The 14,352-nt window shown below is 35.1% G+C and overlaps 1 protein-coding gene across 1 annotated transcript in view; it reads right to left on the bottom strand.

Annotated features, from left to right (window-relative positions):
* Positions 1-1,196: 1,196 nt before the first annotated feature.
* Positions 1,197-14,352, bottom strand: part of LOC118204791 (prostatic acid phosphatase-like) — a 34,189-nt gene continuing 21,033 nt past the window's right edge. Inside the window, exons 7-9 of the mRNA XM_035377085.2 lie at positions 13,540-13,660; positions 8,230-8,315; positions 1,197-1,575 (exon numbers count right to left, since the gene is read on the bottom strand). Of these exons, the coding sequence (XP_035232976.1) occupies positions 1,297-1,575; positions 8,230-8,315; positions 13,540-13,660 (486 nt within the window). The 3' untranslated portion in view covers positions 1,197-1,296. The remainder of the gene's footprint in view (positions 1,576-8,229; positions 8,316-13,539; positions 13,661-14,352) is intronic.

Genomic DNA, 14,352 nt, shown 5'->3' with positions numbered 1-14,352 from the left:
GCAGTTTCTGCAAGTCGGTTTTTCAGGTACCCCAGGAAAAGAAGTCAAGTGGTGTGACATTCAGGGAGTAGTTATGAAACTGGTCCACCGTTACCAACCCAACGATATGGGGATGTTTCATCAAGGAAATAAGGCACATGTATTGACCAATAACAGGGGTGCCATCCTATTGAAAAAAAAGGTTTTGCTGCCTTTCTTTTAATTGCGATATGGCAAACAATCTCAGCATATCAAAGTAAATGTCCGATTGATGATTCGTAGAAAAAGAAGAGATCAATCACTTTGTTATGAGCTCGTGTACACTAAGCGTTAATTTTAGGGCTAACTCGCTCAGCTTTCCTTGTATGATGCAGATTTTCTGATCCCGAAATCCTGCAATCAATTAACTGCTTCTGATCGATTAACTCTGGGAATTTGATGCTGTCGATTAACATCTTCTGAAACATGAAATGTTGCTTCGTCACTGAATACGATCTTTTGAAGAAACTGATCACCATTACTGAGAACTCCTTACGAATGACTTTATCATTAGATTTGATTTGCTGATTAAATCTGCAATTTATACGTAGTGAGTTTCAACCATGCCAGAGAAATTTTACTGAACAGTCGACCTGGAAGTTCTTGTTTACAGGCTGGCATGGCGAATGCATTTACTGGGACTGCGCGCAAACACATCTCGAATGGCGGAAACATTTTCATCACTTACTCTTGGTTTGATTGCACCTCCTTTACACATCCGGTCTCTCGAAACTGTTTTCGACAATCTTTTAACTCATTGTTCCTTTGGTAAGTTTATTAAATTCCTGTCGGAATCGTTTCTGAGCTCTTTTCGGAGATTTCATTTTCCATAACCAGAAAACGCCCATTGCTTTTTCAATGCATGATGCTATTCTGTTCTGTTAAACTCCCGAAGCCATGCTTCTGGGCCGTCTTGCATTGTACAGTTGTGGATTTCGGACGATATCCGAACAGTCCTTGTAAGCCGCCAGATGTCTGGACTCGCTCTCACCTGTCACCTGCTGTTTATTTACATCATTACGAGTTGTTATTTTATCACAAGAGCAATCTTCTCAAGACTTTGGCGTTGTTCTCATACATAGCAATAACTCGCTTTACGTGTGTTAGGGTTTACAGGACTAAAATAGCCTTACCAGATTTAGTGTAACCCTATAACATAAATAAATAATAAACAAAAACAATGTGTCAAATTATTTTATTTTGATGGTAGCAAAATATTCACTCAAAAGTACATTTAAATGCATGAAGTTTTTAAATGGCATATTTCAAATATCTTTGCTACAGTAATAGGCATTCTCCATCCCAGTCATTTGGGATCATATTGCTCATCAAGTTAATTACGTAACTCAGTGGGCAGAATTCGACGCATCCCGGGACATACAACAGATTTATGTACTGTGGCTCTCTCTCTGGCATAGTAGAGTTCAGATACAGGTATCGGACGAAGTAGTTATTTTCATGGTCGTACAATTCAATCAAAATTGTTGCGCTTGGTTCAGGTCTCAAGTAATTCCACATGCCCATAGTTGACAGGAAGGCGGCAATGTTAAAATCATGCTTCCGAAAGAAAAGAAAAAAAAGACATATGTTAATTAAATTAATAATTTTTGCACATTAATTGCACAACAAGCTACTGCTATTTAAATTGCAACAATCAAAGCAAAATTTTGCTTGAAATTACCTTATGAAAATATCAAATGACATAATTTTAAATGATTACAGTAAGTTTTAAAATTTATAAGTAAAATAACATTTACCGAATGTTTTGCCTTGAAGATTTATAGAGAAAATATTAATTGCTGTTTAAAATGTTTAAAATCAGATTTTGGAAAGTAATGGAAACACAACGCATTGAAAGCAGCATGCAAAACATGAAACAAATACCTCTCTTACATTTTGACTGATTCTTTAAATAAGATAACTGTAGCAATCATTACAAAATTCTAATAGAAGCCAGTTTATATTTTAAAATTAGGGAAAAGAATTAAATTTCTGATTTGCGTTCATCATCAGCTTTGGGACGACAGCCCTTTGTAGCCCCTGTCCTTCTTCAGAAGTATTTCCCACTTCGCCTTTCTTAAAGCAACTGATTTGCAGCTCTTAATTTTTAGAATGGCAAAATCCTCATCCTGGCAATCCCTCCATCTTTTTTTTAGGTCTTCGTTATGATCTTCCATAAAAAAGACTTGCATCAAAGACATTAAGGACTGTTATGAATTTATTCTCAGGATGTGACCTGCCCATCTCATTCTACTTAATTTTATGCTTTTAATAATATCCTCAAGTTTTGATTTTTGTTTATCTACAGAAAAGTTGTATGCATTTCGAAACAACCTGCTAAAAGGCTCCTCTTCGAGAAATAAACTGGAAAGCTTGACAGAATTGCTTCCCAGAATGCCTTTAGTCGGTGCCTATTATAGGAAACAGCCTCAGTCACCTCTAGCATCTATAAATCTCAGGAAATCACTCAGCCTGTTATTCAAGGACCTACCTGTACACGCTCTGGTCACTTTAAGATGGTACTAATTACGGTTGAGGGCGCCCTCTTTTTATAAACTTTATGAGTGGAAAAGTGCTCTGATTCATTAGTATGGCCATTTAGATTTGTCTTTTTGAAAAGAATTTTAAACTCAAAACTCTGCAACCTATTTCATATATATCTTTGTAAGCTCAGTCTATTATCCAACAACAGCAACCAAAAAGAAAAAATAGAGAGAGAAAGGTTGGGTGGGGGAAGAAAAACTGGTATACTGGCAGAGCGCTGTGAGCAGAACGACTTAATAGTGTCATTTCACAAGCAAACATATGAATGGTTCGCTCTTCTTCAGAACAGTTTTATCCTAGTTGTACTTCTTTAACTGTAGGTTTACCGTCAGTTAGGAGATGGTTTTCAAATGTGATTCTCCGGTTGGATGAAATGTGGCTAGCTCAGATTTTGTCGTGTGAGAATTTTAAAAAAATTTTTATTTAATAAATTTTATTTAATTTTTATGAAATATTAAAAAAGTTATGGACAAGGTAAAGTGAAGACTCGAAGAGACTGAGGTATCAGTCACAGTGGTTATGATTCGCAGTGCGTGATGTGAACTCATCAGTGGACTTGGAAATGTAGATGATATTTAGTGTGATCATATAGTTGTTTATTGATAAGAAAATTAACGTGCTCTGGAAACTATTTTATTAAATAATGTAGTGACATGCCTTTTCCTTTCTCTGGAATTTTTTTTAAATTTAAGTATTTTGATGCATTTAAGTATACTCTATATTTAAATCTTCGGTGCATTTGGAACGAATTTATAAATTTATCTCTCAATATTTTCTTGAAGTCTTTTATTTTGGTGTTAAAATTTCTGCATTTTTTAAGATTTCTCTCTCTGCAGATCTGATAAATACTCACAAGACCTCAATCTAAAGTCCAGATTTTAGACAGCAGGAATATCATGTTTAATGTTTCAATTTTTAGTAATTGTTTTACTCATAAAAAGAAGAAATTTGGATCTGGGAGGGGAAACCTTCTACCTAAAACTTTGGACTGTCATAATCGGATTCTTATTTGCAGAGTGTGCAAAGCGACTCAAATGTACAACTGGCATGCATAGAGTATATATCATGCAGTAGTATATATATGCATAGAGTATATATCATGCATAGAGTATATATATCATGAGTACATGGCAGGAGGAATCCAGCCAACAAAGCTATTTACTATGGCCCATGTACCGAATTTCCCCGAAAGTTATATCTAATCGAAAAATAAGATCTGATAGAGTTTCCCAGAGTAATCTTAATATAAGCATTACTCCTAAAATAAGCCCTAGTTAAGATTGTCAGAGAACTGAGGAAACCTCCAAGGATAAAATTCAAATAGCTTTCTGCAAAGAGACGAAGTTGGATGCACAAATGTTTCAAAAATGGCGATCAGAGTACAATAACATCAGTCAACATATAGACGACGAAATGCCAGGGGCTGTAAGTGTGGATCAGGTCGGCAACCATTATTTCCTGAGATGGAATACATCATCTGTGATGGATTGCTGATAATACAGTAGTGTTTGGTTGTTCGCAGGGATGGATTCAAGTATTTGTCCTTGCAATGGCATCAGAGACAGACATATCGCCAGACGAATTCAAAGCGTCACAACACTGTGTGGATGGCTTTCTTCAGCAATATGAACAGTCTCTAAGAAGATCAATAACACTGTTCAAATTGGAAGATACTGAAGTGATTAAACTTGCAATTGCATTCAAGTGTTTCGTTGATGGTAGTGCCAACTCTTAAGCATCTATATTGTGGATATTACCATTGATAAGCTGTATGCCGCTGCGAAATTCTTTCTCTCCACTGGTTATGAAAGTGCTCGAAGAAAACGTATTTTGTCCTCACCGTTACCCATTTAGATCAAAAGAACTTTCATCTAATCTCTGAAAGCAGTAATGAAATAGGTATGCTAATGTGGGATTCTGCCAGCACTCATCGTGCTAAAACCATGAAGAACTTCCTTGCAGAAAGAAGAATTAATCAAATAATAATTCCTGAAGGAAGGACTGCATGCCTAAAAACTCTTTATATTGCAATACACAAGCTATTTAAAAGTATGTGTACATGGAAATCAATGACTACATTGAAAACAGAATGGACATAAATCAACGAGGAAACTTTCTGCAGCCTAAGCTACAAGAAGTCATTACTTAGGTGAAGAATGCTCCCCCTTGGGAGAAAATAACGGACAGCTGTGTTGTCAGTGTTCTAGGAGCAGGCTACATAGTATATGTACAAAAATAGCTCATTTCAAAGGAGCCTCTATTGCTTAACATGAAAAGCTGGGCTCAATGGTCTTGAAGAAAAAGTCGCAATACATTCAGGTCGGAATTTTTGATTTGGAGCTTTGACGATGTTTCAGAAGAAGGCGACATAGAATAAACAAATGATTTTAGTCATTTGTGAATGTTACTTGAACTTGAATAAATGTATTTCTTTAACTTGGATAAATGTATCTCTTGAACCTGAAGAAATATATTTCTTGAACAGAAAATGTTAATTATTGTGCATGAAAAATAAGCCATTCCTTGAAAATAAGCTCTATAGTGTCTTTTGCAGAAAAAATTAACATACGACTGAGTCTTATTTTCGGGGTAACACAGTATTATTTTTATCTAATTCAATTGATTTTATTTTCCATACTGCTTGAATAGTACATTTTGTTCGCTTACTTGAAAATGTCTTCAGAATGGTCTCATGTATTTAAATTTACGAAATTATTACGTTTGATTACACTTCGCTCACATACAAATTTCCAGCACAGCTTCTAACTTCAAGAAGAAACTGAAACTATTTCAATTGAGTTTGCAAGCGGCTACTTTATTTAGCCGCAAGAAAACGTAAACGGCATAAAACACGTAGAAATCTCGCCCCCTCTTATTTTGCTTAACTCTAATTACATCTCCTCGTGTCACAGAAATATATATATATATATATATATATATATATATATATATATATATATATAAAAACTGATGGTCAAGGTACAAGTAGTAAGTGGTAGTTAGGTGCTTTAAAGTGCCTTGATTTATCTTCCTTTGTTGGATATGATGAATACACTCAAGAAGGATATGAATAGCATCTTCTCACAGTTACCGCAGATGGACAAAGATCTAGAAGCAAGTCTACATCTCTTTAAATAGCTCTTAAAATTGCCATGCTTTGACAAAATTTGCGTTAATTTAAAATCTGTTAAAAACTGATCAGCTTTTATTCTGTGAAAAACTGTTAGGAAAAAACTTTTTTGTCCATTGCGCTTTTGGTGACGCAAGATATTCCCTGATCAAAATATAGATAGCATCATGTTTATAAAGGCAATTCCAGTGAGAAATTGGAATACGAAGATTTGAATCAATATGAAGTTCAACCCTTTCCGGCACGCTACCTTTTAAAGTCGGAGTTTTGATAAAAAAAAAAGGTAGGCAGTCTAATTAGCCTAGAGGCCTAGTGTCTAATTAGTCTTAGTTAGGCCTAGAGGAGTACACAAGTAAAATTTTGTGAAGATAGCACTTATCGTTTTAATTCTGTGGAATAGTCCAAAGTGGCACACTGATTGAATGGAGCTTCGAAAAGAGTGCTGAAACGAGCATTGTTGTCAATGAACTGACCGATGAGATGCGGAGAAACAAAGAATACAGACTCTCAGTTGTCGTAGATTATCGGTGAGCCCGGTCTGGGCACATCTAGGGTTCGCCGTTTGATTTTAGACAAGATTTCGAGGTAAAAATTTAAAACTAATATAGAATAAGAAGATTAGCATACAGCCAGAGAATAACACAGAAATTTCTTTTCAAACAATTCCTTTTATAATCTAAAAAAACTCTGGAAGATATCTTTGAAAAATGAGGGTCTTAAAAAACTAAACATGGCTAAAATATATGGACTGGTTTGTTTTGAGCTGACATCTACTATAAATAAAGAAGGTTTAGAGTAACCCATAGTAACCTATAAATCCTTTTTCATTCAATTTTTCTGTGCGTACAGAAGGAAATTTTTAGGTGCCGCAAAGGCTTAATGATTAGATTTGCTAGAGCATCAGCCTGTCGTTTCCGAAATTTCCACATTGCTCAAGCACATAAGCAAAATGCATGTCTATATCAAGATCTTGCAAGGTTTTAATAATAACCTTTTTAGTACTTTAATTTCCTCGTTGCGTTTCAACAGCAAGTTTCTCTGGAACATCGATTTTCTGTTGTAAATGTAGCGAAGAAAGACATATCTACATATTAAACGCAGCTATCTACATATTAAAGCGCACATTGTTCTCAAACCCGTACAAGAATTTTGAATCCATTTCACAGCAAGGGTTAAGTGCAGCAACTCAACCTGAAAAACAAAGCACTCATCACTAATACTGTATAGTTGTTTATTTAAATAAACAATAAAAGCAAGGCCTGACTTATCATTCATTTTGCTTACGTCAGTAAAACAAATTAATTAATATTCTTCAAGAATAGCATCGGAATAGAAAGCAACTGGTATAATGTTCCTTTTAAAAAAATACTGTAAAAAAGAAACTGGAAAATTGCCGTCAAGAAAAGTTGACAAGACTGCTTGCAAATTCTCTCCTGTATGGCAATGCTACTCAAAATTTCAATATCAATTGGTAGAATACCAGAGATAATAAAAAAAGCCTCGTAACCTAACCTCGTAATTCTGAAACCACAAAAACTCTTGAAAGAAATCATCTTTGAACTTTCCTTATAAGCTTCCAGTTCACTTTCTTCAGTAAAACACCATTCCAAAAGAAATCTCATTGAAGATCTAACTTTAGAGTTTAATTGCTGATTCAAGATTTCTTTCAGAAGTTTCGTACGTATATATTCTCATCTTTTAAGGTCTCTCGCAACTTCTTTTTTCAGCTAAGAATTAAGTCAACGAGATGACCTTAAAAAAACTCATTGTAAAATTAACGCTGCTGAAATATTTTGTGCGCACAAAAAGGACCATTTTCGGTAATCCGTTCAAACGCAATGTGCAGCTTCCAAAAGCAGATTTTGCTGTTCAGGCTGCATTTTAATTTTCATGTGATCCAACAGCGCTGGAAGTTTGAATCTCATTTTAAAAAAAAATTATCCCGTAAGAATACACATTTCTTAGAAAATGGACTTTTATAATATACATTTGAAGATACTTGTTTTATCAAATCGAGTAAATGAAGGGACACTTTCAAATATTCTCAGAATTGTAACTTCAAAAACAGCAGTAGACATGAAATCGCTGTTAAAATGTTTAAGTGCTATTAATTTAAATGACGTCAAAACATTAAAAATAAATTCGATTTTCACAAATTACAAAAATATCGTTTTATAACTTATTTTATAATAGAAATAAATTTATTATTTATTTTTATAACAGAAATAAATAAAAGAAAAAGCATATAGAATAAAAATAAATAAAGAAAAAAACAATGCAATAAAAATTAATAATAGAAGTAAATAAAAAGTAGACTTATGAATCAATCAATAAATAATGTTGATTGATAATATTCACAGTTTTACCATTGATTTTTAAACAAATAATTAATTAAAATAAGTGAAAAATGTTTATAAATTTGACTCTTTGGTAATAACATTTATAATTCAGCAACCCTCCATTCAGTTCTAAATGATCATCATTCGTAGAGGGATTGTTCTTAACTTAAACAGGAATTTCCTAGTTTTATTACTTACCGTAGAATAGATATAGACTTTCTTATTTTCCAACTCTCCCGCAGCTTTTTTCTTCATTGTTTTAAGAGTTAAATCAACGAGTGGACCTAAAGGAAAACTAACTGTAAAATTAATGCTGCTGAAAGAAGAAAGAAAGTTAAACATAAGTGAAATTGTTGTTTTAAGTTCTGTGAATAACTGTAAAGAAATGGTCAAGAACATTGAGCAGGACCGAACACTTAGGACTGAACAAAACCACTGAATAATAATTTAATAATTCTAATATCAACGTTTTATAAGGAGCGTAGTTTAGGTTTGAAAAGCGCAGCGCAACTAACATGAGCTCACAGCATAATAAGTAAAAAAAAATTTTTTTTAATTCCGCTATTATTTATCTAGTCTCAAATACAATTTCAGCATAAGTGTCTTTCAAAACATTCAGGATATAATAGGAAGATAAATTGGTATTGGATAAATTCAATAGAGATAAACTGATTGTGTCCTTCAGCAGTTCCTTCTGAACTCAATAACTGAAGAGATTATTTCTTCTGCTGAACTTGGCTAACTATGTATTGTTTTCGTGGTTTACTTTTGAGCAACGGGAATACCAACCCAGTTTCGTCGGTACCGCAGGTAGCCCTTCAGCACTCCCCCACAAGCGGTAAAGACGCTGAACACTAGTAGTTCGACATGGTTTGATCTTGGTGAGTGAGCTGGTTTTATGAGCGTTTTCGTGGTTTTTCTCTATATGTAACGTGGATACGAGCCAGTTTCACTTAGAAAGTCCTCCCTGAAGGCATATCTTCCCTTAGACAAGGCAGATAGTTTACGTGTGCTTACCCATAATCAAATAAACACAACCAAATCTTCAAGCTTAGTGCGGTTATCTCATCTAGCATCGCCCAAAGCTAGACGAAACTTTCCGAGAAACGAGTTTTACCAGCTGGTTTAAAAGTGAGGATTCTGTAACATTCTCGTTGGACGCTGTGTTATAACACTGGCGAAAATGCCCATACTGTGTTGAGAGTAGGCGGAAGAACACAATGCATTTAATTCTGAAAAGTTTTGGGGTAAGTCAACCAATCAGATTTGCTGAAAGCGAAGTTTCCCGGAAATGTTTCTTTCAACGTAGTTCACAAACCACAAATATTCATCCAAGTCTACTCTTGGGGTCCTCCTCGATTTACAAATAAATAAATAAATAAATATAAATAAAAAAAAAAAGACAAAAAAGGAAACTGAAATTAGTGAGTATACCACTCTATAGCTTAAAAATCTCAGAGTTTGGAAATAACACATAGCAACCATCTATTATTTTTTCTCCTAGGACTGAAATTTTATGAAATTTATTGCCGATTACCTTACCTATGAACTTCCCACTCTAATTTTAGCTACAAAAGAGAGATTTAAAATTGTATGACTGCGGTGCATTTAAGCTTTCTTTTGCTGCACATTCTGGTGCCGCACACGTAACCTAGCCGGAGACCATCCCAGTTTTATGATGATATTCATAAAGGTAATGCTACATTCAAAGACTGTCATCTACATACAAATGGAGAACCTACTTATTAAGTTCTATAGGATCACATAAAGCAGCTGGAAACAGTGTGGAGGTTATTCTTTGAATATTTTCAGGGCTTAAATTCTAAAATCAGACGTGTCGGAGCCCATGCTACGCCGTTAGAAAAAAAAGAAAAATATAAATAAATAAAAAAATTAACTAACTAATAATTTAAATAATTAAAAAATCTGAAAGCTTTCAGATTTTACATTACGCCCAAAAGGGCATTTTTTTAATGTTTTATGTAGTACCTTTATTTATTAAATATCCTGTTTTTCACACCTAAACCATAAAATTCAGTTCAACAGCAATATCGCAAAATAGTTTACGACATATCTTTAGAATTTCCGATATACAGTCTCGTGCGCTGGAGATGGAAATGTTTCTTTTCCGTACAGTGTTGCCATTGCTCTCTTTGAAATCGTTGAGTTTGTTGATCAAACGTTTTACAAAATGTTAAATAGATAATGAAACAAAACCCAAATTCCAAATTTGGGCCTCCAGATGCTCATATTCGGGTGGAAGCGTACGTTATTCAAAATTTGATGGCTATGGAAATTGTCGTTTTATCATAAATGCTAGAAATATACATACATTTACGCAGATTCTTCATTACTTAATTTCTTTAAATGTAACTCAGGACTGTAATATTTGGCGGCAACAGTTTGGAGAGTGAACGGAGGTTTAAAGTTTTGAACGCAAAATGCCAAAACGAAATTAATAGTCTTTCTGGTCTAACGCCCTTTGGGCTAATAATTAAATTAAATTAAAATTCTATGAAATATAAAGGTTTAATAAATTATTAAATTCATAATAAATAGTTAAATAAAAGAAATATCAAACCTCGTCTTATTTGGGGCTCCGGCTGCACTCGCAATTTCATTAAAAAGTTAAGGAGTATCTCAGCCTGTCTAAGGCTGAATTCAAGCCCTAATTATAAGATATAACGTACTACTTAAAGGGGTGTGTGAAACAAAAACCATTTTTTTTTCCAGCACACCAGTGGAAAAAAGTAAAATGAATAAATCATCACTAATGAGAACAGAGAGAATTCTAGGAGCAATATGAGAGTAATGAAAGAAATTTTAATGGAGAATTGTAACTCCGAAAACAAAGAGAGAAGTGTCCAACGCTTTCTGAACACAATTACCTGCCAGTATAATTTTAGCAGACGAGTAGAAGGCCGGCAGGGCAAAAAATTCCGAATGAGAACAAAGGAAAGCTCTGCACAAGGGTCAATTTTTGTCCCCGTATTTGGCTACACTCTGCAGTGAAAGTCACTAGTGTTGGATGCGCAAGAGCAAGGCAATCACTTTTAGTACTTTCGGAAACAAAACTGTTACAAATCCATTGCAGTACCTAAAGAATAAGCCTTTGACACGTGTACTGAAGACTTTTCTTAAAAGCCTTAGCCTCGATCACTTCTTTTTCAAACAAAATTTACCCGCTGAAACTGCGTTTAACTCACATAAAAAAAGTGCTCTTTTATTTAGGGCTGCGGTTGTTCCCTGGCTATAATTACGATGCACCTTAGAAACTGAGAAGCAACGGAGCCAGGCACTGACGCAGTTTAAGCTCTGAATATTTCCACTGCAGCTTTCCGACAAAGTAAATTAAGACAGACAAAGATTGTTGTAACTGAAGCTGAGTTGTTGGCATTTGACGTTACCTGGGCCCAACGTTTCGTTCATATGGAAGTCTTGGTCACCAAGTGTTTGTCATCTAAATCCAGAACTGTGTTAGAAGACAACATAAAGATAATCAACTTGATTAAGAAAAAGCCTTTGGACAGCCTTAGTATATGATTCTTCATTCTAAAGTTCGCTGGTTGTCAAATATTTTAATTATTAATCTCGTTATTTATAAGCGAATTAATGAAGAATTTCTTACCAATAATATGCGTCTAACTGCATTGATATATCTTTTAGATGTATTCTCGAAAGCAAATGAACTAAATTTCCTTCTATCTACAGGATGATAAAAATTAAAAAGGCCAGATAGTTGTTAAATATACAGGGTGATTCAGAATTCATCTTCAATATTTGGTGGGGAGATAGGGAATAGGAAAAGAAGGAGATTTCACATAGGAAAGTATGGGCGCAGACGAACGCATGGTGTTGTAGAGGGCGCTATGTGTATACAACTTCCATACATAAGCGGAACTGTTTGATGTGTGCAGCCAGTCGTCATTCGACTAGGTGAATTTGCAGAAATAACATGAACCGGTATACGTGGAATGAACTTGCAGATATGCATGTAAATGCCAGGCATATTCCAGAAGGTCCGGTTGTCCATGCAACGCCATTGTGAGTCATGCATTCTAGTACATGGTCAGCAGTTCGAGCACCTCTTGTAGGTCTGTAAAACCGATGCAAAGAAATGTTGCATGTAAGATAATAAATGTTTTTTTCCCTTACTACTTCCTTTTTATGTGTTCTTTCCATTATTGAACTGGGTCATTTTGCCCTACTACATGGAATATGCGCCCATGCATTTCCTATGTGAAATCTCCTTCTTTTCCTATTCCCTATCTCCCCACCAAATATTTATGATGAATTCTGAATAATCCTGTATAAGCGGCTTTTTCTCTCCCTTTGCATGTGGATGCATGGACCGAATTAAAAATTATGTTATCAATCTCAGCATTTAAATGTAACTATTAGTGCAAGTCTACACAACTTAATTTTACCTAGCAGGCTGACCCAGAAACCTACACCGGCGAGAAAATAATATAATTTCGGTGGCAATAACGCGAAGTCGAGATTCAAAAGTCAAACAGCTGGAAACAATAGCAACTCGCGCACTCAATAGCGAAAATATGTTCTGATTAACCTTTTCGCTACTTCAGTTTGTGGGAATTATTTTAATTTTCTAATAATTATTTTTAATTTTGAAAACCTTTCTTTTAAATTCTTGTTTTCCATCTACAGCTCGCTTCCAGAATGAGATTTCCATATCGCATTTTATGTAAATGAAGTAGAGCCAGTATTTAATGGGAAGTTCGGTCACTTCCGTAGGAGAGCTAGGAAGTTCTCAGTACAGCGTGTTCTGCGTTCGGGCCAGTCCGTTGCTTTAAGCCTATCTTGCTACATTCGGCCGTAAATGTTGGTATTCACCGGTGAGGTTTAATTACGGGCCAACTTGGTTAGTTATTTTTGTACAGCTTCGGCTAAAGTTTAGCTACTAATTAGAATTGAGTCAGTTTTTTTATTTTCTATCTTGAGCTAAAGCCCAATTGGAGACTTTCCTGTGAATTCGTCTGTAATATTTCTTTGAAGGAATAAAAGGGTATTTTGACTTGTATTTCTTCTGACCCTTCTTTGGATTTGTATTTCTTCTGACCCTTCTTTGGATTTGTATTTCTTCTGACCCTTCTTTGGAATTGTATTTCTTCTGACCCTTCTTTGGATTTGTATTTCACAGTTGTAAGAAGACCAGCGAATAGTCGCTAGACACTTCACTAAAGTTCTAGTAGCTAAGGATACATAAATTAACTAGAACTTTCAAGTTTAATTACACACCCTAACTTATTCACACGCTCGCCAGGGAAAGCAGACAGGAAGGAAAAGATGACAAATTAAAATACTTAAGTAAAGATAATAGAATCCTACAAGTATCATTCACAGGAAACTATACTCTCACAAAAGAATAGCAAAAAGGAATTAAAATCTTTAACATGTTTAAGGATAAAAATATATTCTACCTATCTATAAGTAAATCATTAGTATCCATTTTAAATTAAAAGTATGATCAGAGCTACAATCGTTTACCTCCTCGCAGTCGTTGCAAATGCCTTGTCTTGAATTTCCAAGCGTAAGAGAAATCGTGAAGGTAACGCATATCAGTCCAGGAATTTTTGGCCCACTCTGGAACTGTCAAATTATAGGTAGCCTAGAAAGAAATTAGAGATGAAAAAAATCTTCTAAATAGACCGTTGTTTTAAAGACGAGATGCTTATAACATGTTGCTGACCAATGGCGTAAGGTAACTAAAGTTATCTATCATTGTCAAGCATGCATTTCAACGTTATCAACCATACATTTTTTTTTATGATGAGACATATACTTAAGTAGCCAAAATATTGTGTTCACCTTCTCAATAACGACTTGCGCGACCTTTGGCCTGGAAAAAAGCTGCAACTCACTCTAGCATGTATGCCACAAGTTCTTGGTGGATGACTGGAGACACGTTGTACCAAATGTCTAAGCAGCGTCACACAAAGACGAGGTATTTCGACATGGTGGTATTTGAGCTGTGAGCTGCCGCTCACTGACATCCCAAATGTGCTGTATAGTTTTAAGATCGGGCTAGTTAGGTGGTCAGAACATTAATTGGAATTCATCTCTATGCTTTTCGAAACACTCAACACAATTTGAGCCCTGTGACATGGGGTGTTGTCCTGCTGGAAGGTTCCCCATTTCTAGATGGAAAAACAGTCGCCATGTAAAAGCGCAACTGATTTGCAATTATGTTTAGATAGACCACAGCTTTCATGGCCTGTTCTACCATTTCTAAGGGTCCCAGAGCCGCCTATAAGAACTTTCCCAAAGCATGATACCACCACCAGCAACATGTGTGTAGCC

The sequence above is a fragment of the Stegodyphus dumicola genome, chromosome 3 (assembly GCF_044657685.1).
Source record: "Stegodyphus dumicola isolate Sdum_Otavi_A_Nest chromosome 3, ASM4465768v1".
NCBI lineage: Eukaryota > Metazoa > Arthropoda > Arachnida > Araneae > Eresidae > Stegodyphus > Stegodyphus dumicola.
This window is presented reverse-complemented; position numbering and strand designations above follow the sequence as displayed.